At 43.0% G+C, this 18,982-nt stretch overlaps 1 protein-coding gene across 1 annotated transcript; it reads left to right on the top strand.

The window, feature by feature from the left end:
- The first annotated feature begins 3,305 nt into the window (after positions 1 to 3,305).
- On the top strand, positions 3,306 to 6,723 carry dkk1b (dickkopf WNT signaling pathway inhibitor 1b). The gene is made up of 4 exons (XM_020532164.2): positions 3,306 to 3,734; positions 4,875 to 5,025; positions 5,788 to 5,934; positions 6,057 to 6,723. Exons 1-4 carry the CDS (start codon positions 3,540 to 3,542, stop codon positions 6,299 to 6,301), a joined length of 738 nt encoding a protein of 245 aa, XP_020387753.1. The 5' UTR covers positions 3,306 to 3,539; the 3' UTR covers positions 6,302 to 6,723.
- Positions 6,724 to 18,982: the final 12,259 nt, after the last annotated feature.

Here is an 18,982-nt window from a genome sequence, read left to right as displayed (position 1 = left end):
TGGAGGGAGTACAACAAAGGTTTATGAGATTGATTCTTGGGATGGGATCAGTCAGGACATAGCAAGAACTGCAGATGCTGGAAGTCAGAGTCAATATAGTGCGGAGTTGGAGGGACACAGCAGGTCAGGCAGCATCACACAAGCAGGAAAGTCGGCATTTTGGATTAGGACCCTTCATCAGGACTGTCCTGATAAAGGTTCCTGACCCGAAACATTGACTTTCCTGTTCCTCTGATGCTGCCTGCCTTGCTGTGTTCCTCCAGCTCCACAGTTCTTGCTGTCTCCCTGAATCAGTTAGGGCTTTATTCACTAGAGTTTAAAACAATGAGAAGAGATCCCATAGAAACCTATAAAATTTTAACATGACCAGATGGGTCAAATGCAGACGGGGTGTTCCTGATGATTGGGCAGTCCACAACTTAAGGATATGGGGTAGGCAATTTTATTTTTATTCATGGGATATGGACGTTGCTGGCTGACCAGCATTTATTGTGCATCCCTTGTTGCTCTTCAGATGGTAGTGGTGAACTGCCTTCATGAATTGTTGCATTTCATGTGCTGGAGGTAGACTGACAATGCCTGAAGAGAGACAATTCCCAGATTTTGAGCCGACACTGAAGGAATGGTGATATATTTCCAAGTCAGGATGGTGAGTTGCATGGAGGGGAATGTGCAGGTGTTGGTACTGTCATGTATCTGCTTCCCTTGTCCTTCTAGATAGAAGTGGTCATAAGTTTGGAAGGTGCTGACGAAGGATCTTTGGCGAATTTCTGAAGTGTATCCTGTAGATAGTACACACTGCTGCTACTGAGCATTTGCTGTGGAGGGTTTGGATGGTTGAACTGAGATAAGGAGAAATTTCTTCACCCAGAGTGGCGAGCCTGTGAAATTCTCTGCCACAGAAAGCAGTTGAGGCCAAAATATTGAATATTTTTCAGAGGGAGTGAAATATAGTTCTTAGGGCTAAGGGATCAAAGATTATAGGGAGAAAACAGAAACTGAGGACTGAGTTGGATGATCAGCTATAATCATATTGAATGGCAGAGCAGGCTCCCAAGGGCTGTATGGTCTACTCCTGCTCCTATTTTCTGTATTTCTGAGCAATCGGTGATGAGAGAAGGTTAAGGATGGGTGGTAATGTGGTTCGCACTGTTGCCTCACAGCACCAGGGACTTGGGCTTGATTCCACCCTCAGGCGACTGTGTATGTGGAGTTTGCACATTCTCTGCGTTGGGTTTCCTCCCACAGTCCAAAGTTTGTGCAGGTTAGCGGATTGGCCATGCTAAATGCAGGGTTACAGGGATTGGGTAGGGGCATGGATCTGGGTGGGATGCTCTTTGGAGGGTCAGTGTGGACTCGATGGGCCAAATAGCCTGCTTCCACTGGAATGTGCTGCCTAAGTAAACAGTGGAGGCTGGTTCAATTGAGACAGTCAAGAGGATTGGATTATTATCTGGTAAGGAATAATGATAGGGAGAAGGCAGGGGAATGGTACCAGGTGCATGACTATTTCAGCATGGACCAAATGGCCTGCTTCTGTGCTGTAACATCTCCGTGATAAAAACTTTACTGGAGGCAGCTTGCTCTCTGCAAACTGGCTCCTGTGTTTCCGGCAGCGACTACACTTCAAATCCCCTTGAGTGCGAGGACAATAGTTACCTGGATCTTCCTACCTCTTGTTCCAAAGAGCCCGCTTCATTGTAACCAGAAAGCTTCAGTTAAACAACACGAGGAAGATAGAGAGCACACACACACACACACACGAAAAGTCTGTGGTTCCAAACTCATTATTCGCGTTATCAACCAAAGCAAAACCTCATGGCCAAAAGAGGAACCCCGAAACAGGTGCAGAAGGCGTTCCTCCGAGTTATTTCCATGTTTAATAATTTTTGCAAACATCAAACCAGCTGACAGCTCTTTAGCAGTTTGAGAAGCGACGCCAGTCAGTGCGCCTGCTCGTTTCTGGTAGTTTTATCACCGACTCAAAGACCACAATAGCAATTCAGAGAAAGCAGCTTAACCTTGTTTATTATTCAGTGCTGAGCGCTCTGTGTTTGTTTTGCTGTGCGGGACTGCATGATAATTCACTGGGCAAACTCTTCTCTGTTCTGAATCTCCACAAGCTCTTTGATCTCCCGAGTCTGTTTCATCAACTGGATTTCAAAGTTGAGCCCCCGTTCCAATCAAACGCTGTAAATGGAGCGAAAATGATCTGAATGTATTCAAATTCTTTTCTTTCCCAACCAGACAGGGTGTGTAGGTACTAGAACTATCCGTGGCTCCAAAATAAACAAAAAGCAGACGTGAAACTCATCGGATAAAGGATGAATATTGCGACAGGATGGGTTCCACGCCCATGATTTCTACAAGTAGGGGAAATCTGAGCGAGAAACTTTTCCTTTACGCTCCGATTCGTCGTCCCCACACATTTGGACCCAGGGTTTTAAAGGACAATTTAAAAAGAGACAGAATACAAGTTAAATAAGCGGGGAGAGGGAATAGGCAGACAGGAGGGGATAGAAAGGCCAAAGGGGGGGAAGAAACGGGGATGCGGGGAAATACACCAGATAGAGACAAAAAGCAAACTGAACGGAAAGGCCCAATGACAGAGAAAACACGGGGCGCGAAAGACGGATTGAGGACAGAAAGACAAACACAAACTTTATAGATAGAACCGCAATAGATAGAAGCGTTGGGGAAAGGCAGCTAGAACTGCAGATGTAAGGAACAGAATGAGATAGAGGGAGGGGAGGCAGAGCGAGAGAGAAAGACAGAATGAGAGAGAGAGAGGCAGAAAGGGGACAGCAAAACGAGAGGGAGATGGAGGCAGAGGAAGGGAGATGAGACAGACAGCGGGGCAAAAAAGAGATGGATACAGTGGGAGACAGACATGGGGCAGAGGAAGCAGGCGATAGAGGGAAGATACAGAATAGGGAGACGGAGACAGAGAGAGGGAGCTGGTGAAAGAGGGGTAAAAAGGGAGGAACGTAGAGACAAGAGAGAGGGAGAGATGGATACAGAGGGGAGAGGGGGCGAGATAAAGACAGAGGAAGATTCAGACAGACAGGGAGATTAGAGACAGGGAGATAAAGATCGAGAGAAGTTTCAGAAAGGCGTCAAACGTCAATGTGGTGCTATCTTTCGGGAAATGATTAAAGAAGGTATTGGGAATGAGTGTTGATTGCACCTTAGATATTGGGGGGAGGGAGGGGAGACACACACGTGGGTTTGCAAATTCTCCGAGCAGCATGTGTTGAAATCCCAGGCTGTCCTTTGTCACACATGGAGAGAGGGGGGCGGGAACACAGGCAGCAGGAGCTGCTATAAAACTGCTCAGGAAGCGGCTGCACTCGGGAAAAAAAAGTTTCTGCAAGGTCAGTGAGTTAACCAGCCAGCCTCCGCGCTTCTGGACAGACGGATTTATCACTGAGCTGCTCCCAAAGGTTTCTGTCAGGAGCGTGAAGGGCATCTCGAGTGGGCTGTTCATCTCCTCCTTGCGTTCATCTGGCGGTGTCCCGGAGCGGAGAGACCTGGTGACCATGTATTTAGAAGCTGCGAGGGTTGGCAAGCTCCTGCTCACCTTTTGTCTCTGCAACACCGTGAGCTCCTTCAATTCCAACGCCATTAAGACAGCGAGCGGTGCGGCACCGAGTCCCAGCCACCCGGTCAGCGTGGCTCCCCAGGTTGTGGTCCATCACAGTGTCAACAAAAACCACGCTGTCGAGCAATTCCAGGTCAGTGTCAAGCCAGCTAACTTCCAAGAACCCAGCTGGCCACCCAGACAAAACCAGAAAAAAACATTGTTTCATCTAGAACGGTCAATATTTGCATTGAAAGTTTTCCCTATTTAAGATTTAACGTCAAATATCACGCCCAACTTTTTGAATGTTTCAGACTTGGATTCTGACACAACAGTACCCGTTGCAAAATAAAATATTTCTGTGTGTTGGACGATTTGTTTTTGGAGACGCTACTTTTTGTATTAATGCACATAAACATGTTGCAGTAATTACACTATCGCAGAATTTGTGTTATAGGTAGGATATAAGCATGTCTGGTGAATGTACTGCAGGGTCTACCTCTCTGCATGTATATTACGGGGTACATCTGTGTGTGTGCCAATATTGCGGAGTATAAATGTGCGTGATAGTGTTGTGGGGTGTATCTGTGTGCCGCCGTTTCAGAGTATATTTGTGTGCGCCAGTGTTTCAGGGTATATCTGTGTGTGTACCAGTGTTTCGCTATATATCTGTGCGGTGTGCCACTGTTTCAGGATATATCTGCGTGTGCCAATGTTGCAGAGTATATATGTGTGTGTGTGCGCGCCACTGTTTCACGCTATATTTCTGTGTATGCCAATGTTTCAGGGTATATCTGTATGTGTGTCAACGTTTCAGGGTGTATTTGTGTGTGTGTCAGGGTGTATTTGTGTGTGTGTCAATGTTTCAGGGTGTATTTGTGTGTGTGTGTTAATGTTTCAGGGTGTATTTGTGTGTGTGTCAGGGTGTATTTGTGTGTGTGTGTTAATGTTTCAAGGTGTATTTGTGTGTGTTTCAGGGTGTATTTGTGTGTGTGTGTTAATGTTTCAGGGTGTATTTGTGTGTGTGTCAGGGTGTATTTGTGTGTGTGTGTTAATGTTTCAAGGTGTATTTGTGTGTGTGTCAGGGTGTATTTGTGTGTGTGTGTTAATGTTTCAGGGTGTATTTGTGTGTGTGTCAGGGTGTATTTGTGTGTGTGTGTGAATGTTTCAGGGTGTATTTGTGTGTGTGCCAGTTGTTCTGGGTCTGCCCGTGCGTGCCCTGATGTGTGCCTGAGTGTTGCTGTGTTACACGGTGCTGGGGGGACACTGACTCAACTCTGCTCCGTTTTTGCAGTTCTCCAGTTGTCTGGATGACCGGGACTGCGCTGTCGAGCAGTTCTGTTCCGCTTCCCGAACCGCTGCCCAGCATTGTCTGAACTGCCGCCGGCGCCGAAAACGCTGTCTCCGAGATGCTATGTGCTGCCCGGGGACTCGCTGCAGCAACGGTGAGTGCGGGGAGAGTGAGGGCCAGAGTGGGAGAGAGACCGGAATACGACTAGCGGGACGGGGTGGGAGAGGGAGGAGTGAGGAGGCATTTAGTGGAAGGCTGGTAAATGTGAGAGAAAAAAGTGCTGAAAACTTGGAGCTTTTCAATCGGACTGTTGGTTTTCGAAGAAAAAGTACTTTATAGATAAAAATCAAAAAATTTTCAACATGGATATTGCAGAAATAGGAATAAAATTGCAACTTGTCCTCATACATCCTGTCGATCCCGCTGCAATAGATTCTCTATTTGCTATATACATTCCACGTCAGGTATACAACCGGAGGGCAACATGTTTCAAATAGGAAATTAGGGGAAAGTGCGAGACAACTAAACTTTTATACACACACCATGTTGCACATTGGTGCCTCAGTTAATCCAAAACAGCAGATCTGTTTTACCAGAGAGAAGTAAGATCATGGACTGTGGAAGTTGCCGAGAGGCTAAACCGAGGTCCTGTAGTGACCCCCTCACTCTCCACCCCCACCCCTATCTCCTCTGGTTGAGTTTGCTTGGTCTGAGGGTCCCATAATCACTCCATCCTAAGAACTCATTGAACTAATTAATTGACTAATTTGAACTCCATTGGAATTGAAAGGCATCAGGTTTAAGTTGCCCAAAAAAAAGGTCAATGAACATTTCTGGGCCAACGGAGGGGGTTGGTGGTTCATAGTCTTCTCTTGGAGGGAACAAATTGGATTTTGAGGTCTGGATTGTCTTGCAGGACTGTGCATGCCCGATGATATTGAACACACTCCTGGTGAAATTGAGGAGAGCATCCTGGACAGCTGGAACCATGAGGAGCAGCAAACCACCCTGGACAGTCATCCGAGGAGGACAACCCTCCCAGCTCGGTCCCACCCAGTTAAAGGTAAGGACTTGGATAAATTCAAAACAGGTCCAAAATGTGTGCTTTGCACTGCAATCTTTAAAGTTTCTCACTGACTTTCTCTCTTCATCTCCAACTCCCTCCCCCACCCTTTCCCATCTTAGGACAAGAAGGTGATGTTTGCCTCAGATCCTCTGACTGTGACCAAGGACTGTGCTGTGCCCGACACTTTTGGTCCAAGATCTGCAAACCGGTGCTGAGGGAAGGTCAGGTGTGCACGAAACACAAGCGGAAAGGCTCCCGCGGCCTGGAGATCTTCCAGAGATGCGACTGCGCCCAGGGTTTGTCTTGTCGGATACAGAGGGGAGGGGATCACGGCAAGAATTCCAGGCTGCACACCTGCCAGTGACCCTGAACCACTGTGGACAACGATGAAAGGACTGACCCGAGACCTTTGGACATTGGGCTGGGGAGGAGGTTTGTTGGGAAGATAGGGGAGGGGTAGGAGAAGACTTCGGTTCAAGATCGGCCGACTAGCTGAGCCCCCCTCTAGGGGGCTTTAGACTGGAAGCATGCTGGCATCCTTCAGAATTCGAAGTGTATCGGGCTTCTTTTGGTTCCCTTTTAAGGAACTATGTAGACTGTAATGCTTGCAGTAAATTACTGTGTTGTAAAAGATTCAGTCTGGCACTTACACTGTAAATACTTGACTGACCAGTATTGTGGAAAATGCTGCAAGGCCTTCCTCCCTGTTCAGCCAGTGTTGTAAATTGTTCTATATTATTGTTATCGAGTGTCTTGTGATATAAATTTTCTATATTTTAACTGAAATAAAAGTGTCACCAGTTACTACAGTCTCATTTGGGAGCTGTAATTGTTAATCATGGTGGTAACATAATTTAGATATTCTGAGCATCATTTTAAGATACACACTTATTAGGGGAGAAAGTTTACTCTGCAAAGCCACTAACACCAGCCTGCAACATTGCAAGCACTAGTTGATCTCCCTTGAACAAATTTATTGAAGAAATTTATTCAAGTAGATTTTTTAAGGACAAGAAAGTCAAGGATTATGGAAAGGTGTTCCAAGGTGAGTGGGTGGGGGTGGGGTTGCAGACATGGTTGAGATCAGCCATGACCTTCTGAAACAATGAATCAGACTTGAAGACCTAAATGCATTATTCCTGCTTCTAAGTCCTATGTTCCAACCTTTGAGTTATGGTTGGAAATAGTCAATGTTACTCCCTGTATTCCCTTTGACATCTTACCAGCAGAGGTTGCACACTTTGTCAGTCTTTAGAAGCTGTTTCCACGAAACGTTTTGCCTACTTGGTGACTGTCCATTCAACCCTCCCAGTCTGATATCCAATTATTACCATTTTGTCTGAGCTTTTCCTCGTAGAAAGTAAGGAGCACAACATTGGCGGAGGCCTGTCGAATGACCCTGTGATTTTGTTTTACTCAAATGATGCAATATGTATGTGAAATGTTCTTTGGCACAGGGCGACAGGACATCCAATTTATAACACTGCTCACTATTATCTGAAGTACCCAACACAACCAAGCAGAGTAACTTAACGCAGGCATCAGTCTTTAATTTGGCTAATTCACATCTCTGGGTTCCTGCAATGCTCATCCACTGACCTCTAGACATTCTAGTCATCTATCAGTGAGACCCTGTGAACAAAACCTTCCAACAATCCAGTACACAATCCTGCAACTAGCCATTGCAGATCAAAAGGGAATCACTCAAAAGGAATGGGAGAAAGGTTTCACACACCTGAAACAAAGAACAAAAGGGCAGTGCTGTGCCAGCTCTCACTGCCAACATTCACACTTCATAAATAGAATGAATAAGCCTCAATGGAATATTGTGCTGGTATTTGTCATTGGTGACAATGTAGCATTAAATGGCAGGCGATGATATTTGAAATGAGTAGGCAAGTGGCAACTCCTTTCTTTTGATTCAAAATGAAGGCATTGCCACAGCTTCCAAGAAGCTATCCCTTTCCTGCATAACATAGTGATGCCCATGGATTGGTCTTGTCCACTTTGAAATTACAAAATAATCCTCCAGAGATCATGAACAGTGCCCTAAATAAAAAGAGATATACTTGATTCAGAGCCACAACAATCCCTGAAGAGATTTGATGCATCCCGATAGGGTAAAAGCCAGAAACAGTGGGGGTAACTGAATTGATGGTCCTTATCTTAGCCAATTCAGTGTAAAAGGAATGGTAGAGTAGGCTTCACTGAGAGAAAAATGAAACCTGACAGCACTGATTTTACTTCATTGCAGTGAAGTTGCTCAGTTCTGAAGAACGCTCATTGGACTCAAAATGTTAACTCTTCTTACTCTCTGCTAGACCTGCACAGTTTCTCCAGCAATTTCTATTTTTGTTTCAGATTTCTGGCATCCACAGTTCTTTGTTTTATGTTACAATAAAGTTCCTGATTTTTTCATGTTTAGGCAAGATGAAGAAAGAAGGCACATGGGTGTAGAATTTATTACATTAACCTTTACAGCGCATTTAACCCAATAGATAGGGTTCGCACTGCTGCCTCACAGCACCAGGTTCAGTTCTACCTCATGTGGAGTTTCCTCCTACAGTCCAACGATGTGCAGGATAGGTAGATTGGCCATGCTAAATTTCCCATAGTGCCCAGGGATGTGCAGGCTAGGTGGATTAACCATGGAAAATGCAAGATTACAGGGACAGGTCTGAATGGGATGCTCTCAGAGTGTCAGTGTGCACTCAATGGCTCAAATGGTCTGCTTCCACAGTAGGGGTTCTATGAGTAAGAAGAAATTGTTTCTATGAGATCCAAGTTTGTATTCATGCTCCATAGGAGATGTCTGCATCACACCTCATTTACTCTATTGATGTGTTATAGAATCCCTACAGTGTGGAAACAGGCCATTCAGTCCACACTGACTCTCCAAAGGACATCCCACCCACACCCATCCCCCTACCCTGTATTTCCTATAGCTAATCCACCTAACCTACACAGCCTTGGACACTATGAGCAATTTAGCATGGCCAATCCACTTAACCTGCACATCTTTGGACTGTGGGAGGAAACCAAACCACCTGGAGGAAACCCACACAGACACAGAGAGAATGTACAAGCTCCACACAGACAGTCACCTGAGGATGGAATTGAACCCATGTCCCTGGCGCTGTGAGGCAGAAATTCTGCTCACTGAGCCAACATGTTCTTCTATTAGTTTCTCTCTCATGCACATATCCACTTTCCCTTTAAGTAAACTACTAATAATTCATTTAGTAGTGAGTTACAAAGTAACAGGAGAGGTGGTAGTGGTGCAATGGATCAGTGGAGTGGTAATGTTCTGGGACACAGATTTGAATACCATTATGAGAGATGGTAAAATTTCAATTAAGTAAAATCTGGAATTTTAAACAAAGACTTTTCTAATGGAAACCATTATTAATTTTCATAAAAACCCATCTGGTTCAATAATGTCTTTTTGGGAGGGAAATTTGCCATCCTCACCTGGCCTAGCCTACATGTGACTCTAGACCCATAGCAGCATGTTTAACTCTTAACTGCCCTCTGTAATGGCTTAGAGAGCCAATCTGTTCAAGGACAATTCAAGGTGGGCAAAAAATGCAGCAATTCTAATATATGATGCCAGAATTTTAAAAAAAAAACATGGAGTGCAGATTTGCAAGAATGATCAGCCTCTCCCTGACCAAAAATGTTCATCAAATTACAGGCAGTTCACTATGATGCTGCTTGGCCTGCTGTGTTCATCCAGCCCTGCACCTTGTTGTCTCGGATTCTCCAGCATCTGCAGTTCCTACTATCTCCAGTTCACTGGACTGCAGTGTAACTATTAACACTGTTTAATTCTGTTTAACTCTGGTCGGCCATTTTGTGTCTTTCAAACATGGTCTCTCAGCCGTTACAGTCACATACCATTCAGATTTAGCAAATACTCAAATTCCCTGCTGGTTAATGAAGGCCCGTTATCTGTGACCAAAACTTCTGGGAGTCCGTGTATTGCAAAAGATGTGTGTACTTTTTCTATCGTCATCCCTGTGTTTGACGAATGAAGTCTGTGAATGTCCAGCCACTTTGAGTGGGCATCTACAATAATTAAGAACATTGGGCCCATGAAAAGACCTGTATAGTTGTTGTATAACTGAGCCCAGTGGTTACCTGGCCATTCCCACGAATATAGGGAGAGCTGTTGGTGGTAATTTTTGTCATTGTTGGCAATCTTGGCACTGGCCCACCAACATGGTTATGCCTGCATCCAATCCTCGCCACCAGACCTAACTTCTTGTCAACCCTTCATTTGCTCCCCATAATAATATGCCATCCTGTACTGTGATCTGGTCTCTCCAGATCCAAAAAGGTTTCAATTCTGGTTGTGATGCCCACCTGGGAGAAATGTCTGAGGACTTTATCTAAGTTCTCAAAGTGCTCCTTTTTGGTCTTCCCTGTGATTAGCACGTCATCTAGATAAATGGCGACCTGGAGTAGGCCTTGTAAAATGTTCTTCATTGTCTACTGAAAAATTATACAGGTGGACAATACCCCACACGGCAGTCTCGTATATTGGTACAAACCCTTATGAGCATAAATTGTAGCATTATTCTGGGAATTCTCATCTAGCCACAGTTGCAAGTACACATGGCTCATGTCCAACTTCGTGAAGGACAGCCCTCCCCCCACCCCCACCAGCTTTGTGCATAAATCCTCTATGTGAGGGATAGGGTGTTTATCCAGCTATGAAAAGTGGTTTACTGTTTGTTTAAAATGCTCACAAAGGTGAACTGACCCATCAGGCTTCATAATCTGTACGATCGGTGCTGCCCGTTCTGCAAACTGGACTGGTTTGATGATTCCTTCGCTTTCCATCTTTCTGATTTCTGCCGATACTTTTGTCTGTAAGGCAGATGGCACTGGGCAGGCCTTGAAAAATCGTGGAATTGCTTCCGGGTCAACATGCAAGGTGGCCTTGGCTCTTTTGACAGTCCCTAGACCTTCCTGAAAAACTTCTGGGTATTTACCTAGCACTTCACTCAGGCAGCCATTTTCTAATTGAAAAATTGATTCAATCTAGGTAAATCTTTCCCAATTAATTTCATACCCTCAGTGGTAACTGAACCAGCTGCTTCTCATAAGAGATCGGAACCAAAGTTCTATCCTTAATCTGTAAAGGTTCTCAGTCTAGACAAGTGCAAACATAAAGCTTGGAGCCCAGCGTGAAATTTGTTAAGGACTAGTTCTGTGATCCCCGAAATAAATGCGCCTGTATCGAATGCCATTAGAACCAGGTGGTCCATTTAACCAGATGTTTATTTTGATTTTGGTTCTGATTTAGATGCTGCTAAGCGAGGCGTAGGCAGATTTTCCAGAGTGTGCACTCTCCTGAATACCTGAGTTCTCTTATTCAATTTAAGCCTGGTGGGACTCTCTTGCTGTCTCGAGCCCACATACTAGCAGCAACTACACAGACTTGCTGGACTGGATCCTGAAGGAAATGTTAACTGTTTTGCCAGAGCTTGATGTTGTTTTGCTGTGGGCTGACCCAGAGTCCCTCTGTTCAGGATATGTCCTGAGTGAGGCTAAGCAATTGCCTTCACTCAAGCGGTGATCCCCAAACTCAGTCGGACTGGCGAGGGTGTCCACATCCGTTGGAATAACCTGCTACTTATATGCTCAACTCGCTGCATCTTCCAAAGATAAAGACAGTTGTGGTGCCTGTTTGAAGCCCAGCTGGGTTTCAGCTAGTAGGGGCTTTTGCATGGTTATATCATTAATCCCACAAATCAACCACTCTTTCAACATCTCATTAAGCATTAAACCAAAATTGCATGCCTCTGTTAAAAATTGAATGGACTGCAGATGCTTTAAATCAGGAACAAAAACAAAGTTGCTGGAAAAGCTCAGCAGGTCTGGCTGCATCCAGGAAGGAAAAAAGCAGAGTTAACATTTCGGGTCCGGTGAGCCTTCCTCAGAACAGCTTAACCTAGTCAAAAATTCCAATATTGATTCCCCTGATTCTCGAAATGCTGAGTAAAACCAGTAGCATCTCAGAATTAGAGGAGACTTGGAGTTGTAATATTCCTTAACTAAATCCATCAACTCTTGAAAGGTTTTAGTATCTGGTGCCTCAGGGAAAGTTAAGCTCCTAATAATCAAAGAAGTTGTAGGATACTTACTTGTTGCTTTTCATCTGCCCCAATATAATTTTCCTGGAAAAAAATAATGCATTCTTTCTACATACTGGGCCCAGTCTTCCATGGCTTGTTGAACAAGTTGAGCTTCCCATATAACAGCATGATGCCAGAAATGTTTACCCCAACTCAAACATTACTGTTGCGAGCGAATTTCTTCAGGAACTTGCTTTGTTTTGTCACCACTGAAAGATCTCCACTGAGGCCAGTATCCCATCACCACATCACCCTTTATTTACACCTGGTAAGTCCTTGATACTGACCCAGCTTCCTCAGAGCCAGCACTGAGAGTGAGCAAAATCTCTGTCAGCCAGGGCTCCCTGATTGGACCAGATTGACAGCCTCAGTCAGGGAACATATCCATATGTTTCTATATATAAACGCCCACCGTGCTGTTTAGAAGAGAATTTCGGACTTTTGACCCACAAAAGTGATGCAGCAGCAAAACAGTTTCATGTCCAGAGGATGTGTAGTTTGGAGAAGAATTTGCATGTGGTGGGCTTTCCATGTTTCTGTTGCCTTTCTAAGCAGGAGAGGTTGAGGGGTTTTTAAGGTGCTGCCAAAGACACAGCTTTCAAGTGGTTGCAGGACTTCTGGTAGATTGCATACACTGCTATCAGTAGGCACATTTGTTGAAGGAATTACCGGTAAGGTGTTGGATGGGGTGCCGATCAAGTGGGCTGCTTTGTCAAAAACAAGGGGTACAAAGCTATATGCATGACAGAATTTGTATATCATACGAAATTAGAAAACAAGATATGTGCGGAAGGCTGGAGAATGATAAGCTAACAGAGGTGGTGATATCAATCATGGCCACAAGGCGATGTCAATCATGGCTGTGGCATGGCGAAAAATCATAAATAGTTATTTGACTGTGCCTTCAGAACGGCATTCTCACTTTTGAGTTAAAATATTGTTAATTCAAATCCTACTTTAGAGGCCTTAGTGGAAAATTCAGGCTGACACTTCCATGTATAACTGTCAGCAGTCCTGTATTTCAGTTAGACATTAAGCTGAGAACCTCAGGTGAATGAAAAGCATCCTATGGCATTGTTTTGTAGATAACAAAGGAGCGTTGTCCCTAAAGTTCTGGCCAATGTTTATCCCACAACCAAATATCATTAAAGTGAACAAATTGCGTAACATTATGTTGCTATTTGTGTTAGATTGCTACGCTCAAAGTGGTTTCTATGTTCCATATATTATAACAGTAATTCTACTTCAAAACCCACTTCATCAACTATTAGAAGCTTTGGGACATTCTGAAGTTTTGTAAGACACTGCTTAATGGAACTTTTCCTTGATTTCCATGTCTTCTGCCATTCTCAAGAGCCGTTGGTTTGTGGGAGCAGCGCAATTAGTAGGCATTTGATATAATGGCTTCAGCCAATTGCTACAAGGATACAATCAGAAACATTCATGGTACTGGAATCTCAGGTACAGTGGGTGAGATAGACATTGAGTGTGAGTTTATGGCCTTTGAGTTTGGACTATTTTAAAGACATGGCAGTTTTAATTCCTAGAATGGGTGGGATAGGATTGTGCACGGTTTAAAATTAATACGTTTTCAATAATGAGCACAGTCCACTTACAACATGCCACTTTTAGATTTAACAGAAATGTATTTGGATGTTTGTAAATACTTACTGGTGTTCTCATTAGTTCCAGCAAGGTGGCATTTACACCAGCAATTAATATCTCTTGAGATATTAATGAGGTGTTTTAAAATTTAATTCACCATATATACTCGAGTAAAAGTCGATTTCATGTAAATGTTGACCCCCTATTTTTGTCCAAAAAATCTGGAATTTTCCATATGTCTCAACAGATCAACATTTGTGAGTCAAGGTACTATCCTGTGTATAAATGTTACGTTAAGGAAATAAATTTCTTTCGTGCTATTATGTGCCTTGAAATTTCTTCATCATTTTTGTAAAAATGACTTACGGAAAAAAACAAAAACATGTACAGCAGCTTTAAACTGAAAATTATTGAAGTTGCAGAGAAGACAAATAACTGTGTAGCAGCGAGAGAATTTTGTGTTCCAGACAATCTTGTGAGAGACTAGAGAAAATTATTGAACCAACTTCAGACAATGCCAAAACGAAAGTGTGCCAACAGAGGCAAATGTAGCAAGTGGCCACAATTGGATAAAAAAGTTGCTGAGTGGGTACTGAGTGGGTCAAAATGGAAAATGTGTTAGTCGTGAAGCCATCTGAATCCGTGCACGAAACAAATTGAAGAAGGATGGAATTTCGGATTTTAAGGTGAGCTGGATGGTGCACAATGTTTATGAGAAGGTATGACTTAGTACTTTGGCAGAGAACAAAGATTGCACAAAAGCTGTCTGCTGAACGCCATAATTTGTCTTTTATTATTCGTTTAGAAATTAATTGGGTTTCTGCTAATGATACAGTATTTTGGAGTGTAGCATGCAGCCCCACAAAAATAATATCCATGTAATAGTCAATCCCACAAATTTAGCCTTAAAGAAAAGTCTAAAAAATTTGACTTTTACACGAGTATATTTGGTAACTTAGCTGCAAACATAACATCTTCAGCACAGATTTCTAGTGTCTAGAGGTGAGACAGTGTAGAGTTCAGGTGAATGTTTAAATTGTCCATATGAACATATGAACAGAAGCTTATTTATTACAGTGAGGCCGGGGGTGGGGTGGGGGATTGTGGTGGAGGGAGGAGGGGTTGTCAGCTCCATTAACTGTGTCATTAGTTTGTGATACTAACAATATGGATTCAATTTCTCTACTGGCTGAGATCACCATGAAAACTTAGTTCCTCATTTGAACTGTGGTGACCTTCAGCTTAACCCAACCATTCTGTCTCTCTCACTTTACTCTCTCTATAGGCAGAGTGGCCTATGAATGGTGATCTTCATAGCTGTTGCTAAAATCCTCTCTGGCATTGGTTTAGCAAAGATTTTTTTTTACGGATGCAGCCAGTTTACAACTTTGGAGGCTTGCAACATCTCAAGATTAAGTTGGATGAATTATTGTATTTGACAGTCCGTCAGACAAGGAAGGTAATCACCGTTCAATGCAGCGATGAGGTGCTGTGGGAAGTTCAGAAGGTGAGAGATGTACATGAAGGGGGCCCAAGAGAGGGAGGTGTAAAGGAGAGGAGTGGGGCTAATGTTGTAGGAGGCACTATCCACATCAAAAGTTTACAAGCAAATACACTGTTTCAGAAGAGCAGCACTTCTGCTGAGGTTCTCATCATCTGATGGCAGATATTGGCCACTTCCTGTATGTCAACGAGCCTGGTAGACACATCAATTGCAACAAAGACTAGTTTCAGCTCAATTATTTTGCCTTTGGTTTGTCCCAAGACCCAATTGGAAACCATGTCACAGTGTGCTAAACATGAGGCAAACGATGGATGAATTATTCACCCGCATTGGGAATGATGTAAACTTCCCCTGTGAGGGTAATAGCCCATTTGAGTAGGCACAGAATGGGCACCTCTCTGGTTCCAGGATGTGCCCACCATACAGGTTGTCATCGATTGCGCACATGGTGATCCAAGCGTCACCACAGCAACCATGAGATTTTATAAATCGTAAGGCTTACTTGTCTAACAACACAAAGGACTACAAAAGAGATTCAAGCAGGATTGCTCTAGTGAGCTGACATGGTGCATTTGCACTGTGGCATTTCACTCTCCCAGACCTGTTTGTAAAGCAGACTTATTGGCCAGCACATAGGGAACCCCACTTCACACTTGGCTCATGACTCCCACGAGGAGTCTCACTGATGAGACGCTACAGTACCACACCGAGAGAAACATGAGCACCAGGTAAGCCATGGAACAAGCTGTCAGGATGTTGAAGGTAGACTTCAGATGTCAAGAAAGACCTGGAGGTTCCCTTAGTATTCACAGCACAGAATGATGGTGTTGTGCTTTTATCTTGCACAACATTGCTGAGCAGCGAGGGTGACACATGGAACAGGATGAAAAGGCTGGTCTCTCATTTTAGATGAAGATATGGAGAAGGCTTGGATAATGAAACAGTGAGTGGGGAGAGGCACCCAACACCTGACCATTGACATTGTTGCCCAAGATAACAGGATGGCCTAAGATCACAAAGGCTCAGTTTGTATAAAACAGAAGGAATTCCGCACCAACACCACACTTCACTTCCTTCTACAACTGCGCTCCAAGCCACCCATCTCACTGTTGCACCTCCACCTAATATTACTGACCTGGTAACATTGCCAACAGTACCATTCTCATACTGCATGGCGGATGAGGCAGCCAGAATGATTCTGTTTGTTATTGGGTTGATTGAAAAATAAGATTAGTTTTAAGAAACTGTGAAATCCTAAGGGAGAGAGTGATGTGTGCCCCAAAAGCCCTCTACTATTTGTCATTTCAACTGAGGCCTCATATTAGCTGGAAGGTTGCCGGGGCACGGTTGCCTTGTTGACAGGAAATAGGAAGAAATATTGCCAAGGCCATCTCATTAGAATAAATGTCCTCTGGATATTTTCCTGATAAATCTGCCCACTCACAGGTTATTAGTACTCATTTAAGAGGGGAAAAAATTGCAGCTTTTCTGATTTTCATCAGGAAGCAATTAAAGAAGGGAAGGCTGGGGGATGCTTTCTTGGGAAAGCAGCCTACCATCTTTCCTTTAAATTATGTAACCAGATCTAACGCCATTTGGCAAAGTTTCCATTTTGCTGGATATTTTTAGCCTTCGGTGAGAGCTTATGGTTTCAGTAAGATCTCCTCTGCACTGTGCTTTCAGTGAATACTGGTTGAGGGTTTGGGTTGTGGATGTCCTAGAGGCACCTGCATTAATTTAACGCAGTGCGTCCCTTGTCATGATATTTAAATGATTGCCAAACACCCTAAGCTGTGAAACATAATATATGTAAATAGTATCCTTTACACTCACTAACTTTATTGCAGGGCAGATCCTGGTAATTAGAAAAAGTTTCTCAAAGGCACATCTTTGCATTTTAATGCTTGGCATGATGCTTCATAAGGCCTACAGTCATCTCATCTAAAAGAGCTTCAAAGATAGTCAAATCTGTTTCTAAAAATATGTAATTTTTCCTGAAGATTAGAATGGGATTGTAGTGGAAATCCCTTCACCCATCTGAGGTGGAACTAAGAGCTCCTTTAGGACTACTGTCTTTTGGAAACTGGCTCCACAACTATAAGAATGCAAATGATTATAGCTGGAGTGTATGCACATTTAATCTTTTTGTTATTTATTGCAAAGGAAACTTGGAAATACTGATTTTAAATTTGTCATAACAGTTTATCACTTAGACTCCATGTAGTTAGCGTGCAATTTTTAAAGAACCATTTTTAAGGAGCTAGAAAGCCTGTGACTAGCCTGTGAAATAGTTAACACAATGTGGAACTGGAGGAACACAGCAGGCCAGGCAACATCAGAAGAGCAGGAAAGCTGACGTTTCAGGTCGGGACCCTTCTTCAGAAATCTCTGAAGGGTCTCGACCCGAAACGTCAGCTTTCCTGCTCCTCTGATGCTGCCTGGCCAGCTGTGTTCCTCCAACTCCACACTGTGTTATCTCAGACTCCAGCATCGGCAGTTCTTACTATCCCTGTGAAATAGTTAATTGGCTGGGAAACAAAATCTCCAAACTGTAAAAAATATTCCCACTGTACTTTTATTAAAATAGTGTTCACGGTGCAGGAGATGTTCTGAGAAACCTATTGCCATTCCTGATTGCATTATATTCTTAGCAGAGTAAGTGTCAGGTATTTTGAGTTCTTTAAAAATTTAGCCATTTGAAAATAGACTTGCAATTGTAACTGCAAAGTTGCCAAGTTACAATCTTGCAGGATCCTTTACCAATGGCTTGAGTATTGTATTTTAATATGTTCAATCACAATTACATGACCCTTTTCATTGTTACTAGGTTAATCAGCAGGCAATTTCCAGGTCTCACATCCAAAATAAAAAAAACAAACGAGCCAAACCGATGAAACATTTTCCATCCGTGCAAAGTTTCACAATGAAAGAACATACAATGTATAGTCTTTGCAAAAAAATTTTTGTTTAATTGATGGGCTTATTGGGAATCAAGACTTTAAATATATTTTTTCATCACCATTCTTTGTTCTAATAATATCTCAGCCAGAAACAATCGAAATTCGTTTGGTGCCTGAATGCATAAACAATTCATGATGCCATGAGTAATGGAATTTACTGTTTGAAAAACATGTTGCAAGCACAATCAACTAAAACTTTAAAAATTGGTTTCGTTTTGTGCTTGAAAAGGTTAAATCTGTAGGACTAAGGAGGAAAAAGCAGGAGAATGAGACTAATTGGAAAGCTCTTTCAAATAGTTGGCACATGTACGATGGACTCAGTGACCTTATTTTGTTCTGTATGATTCTATTCTATGGACATGATCATAAATCAGCCTAACAGTTTTTTGTTACCAATATCCATGCTTAGGCCAACATGCATATATGTTATTTTTCAGCTAATAAAGGCAAGATTAGGCAATACCTGCATTTGGAGTTAGATTCAGTTTTTAAACTCATGAATATATGTTTACACCTATACTCATTTTATAAATCAGTACATTGATTCAAGCAGGTGATAAGGCCCATGCTGTGGATATTTAAGACATGAGCAGGCTGCACGTAGTGACGATTTTATAGAAATGGATTCTCCTGCAAAAGAGTGCAGTATGAAGCTGCTTTTAGAATTAAAATTAGAATTGGAATTAGAATTAGGATTTATTGTCACATGTACTCAGATACAGGAGTACGGTGAACAATTTACAATGCTGCCATTCACAGTGTCATCTTCGGTACAAGGTATCTAGGTACAAAATCTTAGGTATAAAGCAGAAAAGTAAAGAAATAAGTTAAAA

The sequence above is a fragment of the Rhincodon typus genome, chromosome 20 (genome assembly GCF_021869965.1).
Source record: "Rhincodon typus isolate 14 chromosome 20, sRhiTyp1.1, whole genome shotgun sequence".
Classification (NCBI taxonomy): domain Eukaryota; kingdom Metazoa; phylum Chordata; class Chondrichthyes; order Orectolobiformes; family Rhincodontidae; genus Rhincodon; species Rhincodon typus.
The sequence above is the reverse complement of the archived record's forward strand: the minus strand, read 5'-3'. Positions and strand labels throughout refer to the sequence as shown.